This window comes from Trypanosoma theileri (assembly GCF_002087225.1).
Source record: "Trypanosoma theileri isolate Edinburgh chromosome Unknown TM35_Tth_50_V1, whole genome shotgun sequence".
Classification (NCBI taxonomy): Eukaryota; Euglenozoa; class Kinetoplastea; order Trypanosomatida; family Trypanosomatidae; genus Trypanosoma; species Trypanosoma theileri.
Window position 1 is genome coordinate 89,665 of NW_021639892.1, and position 2,051 is coordinate 91,715.

A 2,051-nucleotide genomic window follows, 5' to 3' on the forward strand; every position below is an offset into this window, starting at 1 on the left:
ATAATCCCAACAGGTGGAAGATTAGTTAGACTGTAGTGTGGATGTATGCAAAAAGAAAAGAAAACAAAGGATGACCTGAGTCACACCACCACAATCAGCACACAAGAATACAGGCCAGTGTAACCACAATCAGTAGTGGTACACGCACCCACACAGAACTGCTGATACTGCTGCTGCTGTCTGCATCACCCTTCTTGTTGTTTGTGAGTTCAGGAGGAACTGTTGTTGTTGTTGTGGTGGTGGTAGTGGTGGTGCTGGTTGATTCCTCATTATTGGGTGCATTGGAGGTGTCAGGGTTCGTATTTGGTGAGTTATTCGGTGTTGCGTCTGCATTTCCTCCAGCACTTGGGTTACTTGCTGATTCATTCTCTCCAGATGAAGTTTCATTCCCAGCCGTTGTGGTTTCTGATTCTCCTTTAGTTGGTGTGGCTGAAGTACTGTGAGAAGTGGTTGGCGTACTGCTGTCAGTGGATGTAGATTGTGTGAAATGACCTTCGTGAGGTTGTTTAGTATTGCTGGCTGTACTGGGTCCACTTGGCATACCAGTTTCCACGTTAATCCTCTGTGTGCTTCCATGTCCGCCTGAATTCCCTTGCCTTGTAGAATGGGATAAATCTTCACTGCCTGGTTCTTGGTTCTCGTTTTCTTTACTTTCCTCATTCCTCCCTGCTTGCCCACCTCTACCTGTACCTTCAGTCATCTGTTCAGTTTGCTCTCTCTCTCCTTCCTGTAAATCACCACCACGACCAGAAAGAGAGGATTGCCCATTTCCCAGTGATGGCGTGGTTTGTGGTTGTGTACGTACGTCAGTTTCTTGTTGTAACCGTTGACCATCTTTTAGAGGCAATGCCTCTGCGGGTTGTTGTGGGCAAGAACCCGTTTTCTTTTGCTCATCAGCACACTCTTCAGTTGTTTCTGTCGCCAATGCTTCTGTGTTAAGATGAGCCTCAGCCGGCAAAGCACTACGAGCACCAAGTACACCGGTATCCTGAAGATTTGCACCTCCATCAACAGCAAGCACAGATCCGAAAACGCAACATAGTACAAGAACCAAACCACACAGCACGTGACGCATTATCATCACTGCAATAGTTAGTGTTACTTTTTTCTCGTACACCTATCCTACAGAAATTATAAGAGAATACAATAAACACTCCAATCAAATAACAATACAATGCACGAAACACACAAAAACACAAAACTACAAAACACAATCATACAGAGACATACTAGATGGACTCAACACAGATAATATCCAGTACAGAGCAGACCCATCACAATTAAATCAAAAAAAACCCTAATAGCACAAAGAACAGAACAACAACACAAACCAAAGAGTGCCAATGGACTTGTTGGTCAACATATACCACCTACGAAAAACATATAGATATATATTATTTGTTATTTTTCTCTCTGCAGAAAAAAAACAGACAACCAACAGGGTTCAGGACAAAAAAAAAAAACACAAATTGAGAGACGCATCAACCACACCAAAATAACTCACTGACCACTGAGTATGTTGGTGTGTTCAAGCAATTAAGAATGCTAATTGTATTAACTACTATTTTTTCTTTGCTCTGCATTAAGCAGAATACCAAAACCGTGCAGGGCAAAAAAAACACAATGACCCAGCAAATCACAAGCAAAAAAAAAAGATTTTAATCATAAGCCCAATTTACCCAGTAAACATAGAAATACACCAACTATGGGTATAAGTCCATATGTGTGTATTTACGCAATTATAAATATAAATTTATCTGTTATTATTATTATTATTTTCTTTTCCTTTCACTGCAAAAACCAATTCATCATCATCATTACAGTGCAAGCCCAGGTGCACACACACAGAGAGAGAGTCTCCAAGAACACACACCCACACATACAATGGAGTAGCAATAATAAATATTATAGGATAAACGCATAGAGAGAGCAAAAACACACACAAAACACATTAACATTAAGAAACACAAAAAAGAAGAAGGTAATCCAAACAGGTGGAAGATTAGTTAGACTGTAGGGATGTATGCAAAAAAGGAAAGAAAAAGAAAACA

At 40.5% G+C, this 2,051-nt stretch overlaps 1 protein-coding gene across 1 annotated transcript; it reads right to left on the reverse strand.

Moving 5' to 3' along the window:
• Nucleotides 1-94: 94 nt before the first annotated feature.
• Nucleotides 95-1,075, reverse strand: TM35_000501350 (uncharacterized protein; the record flags this gene model as incomplete). Its single annotated transcript, XM_029030582.1, has 1 exon — nucleotides 95-1,075. One exon carries the CDS (start codon nucleotides 1,073-1,075, stop codon nucleotides 95-97), a length of 981 nt encoding a protein of 326 aa, XP_028878147.1.
• Between the last annotated feature and the right edge of the window lie 976 nt (nucleotides 1,076-2,051).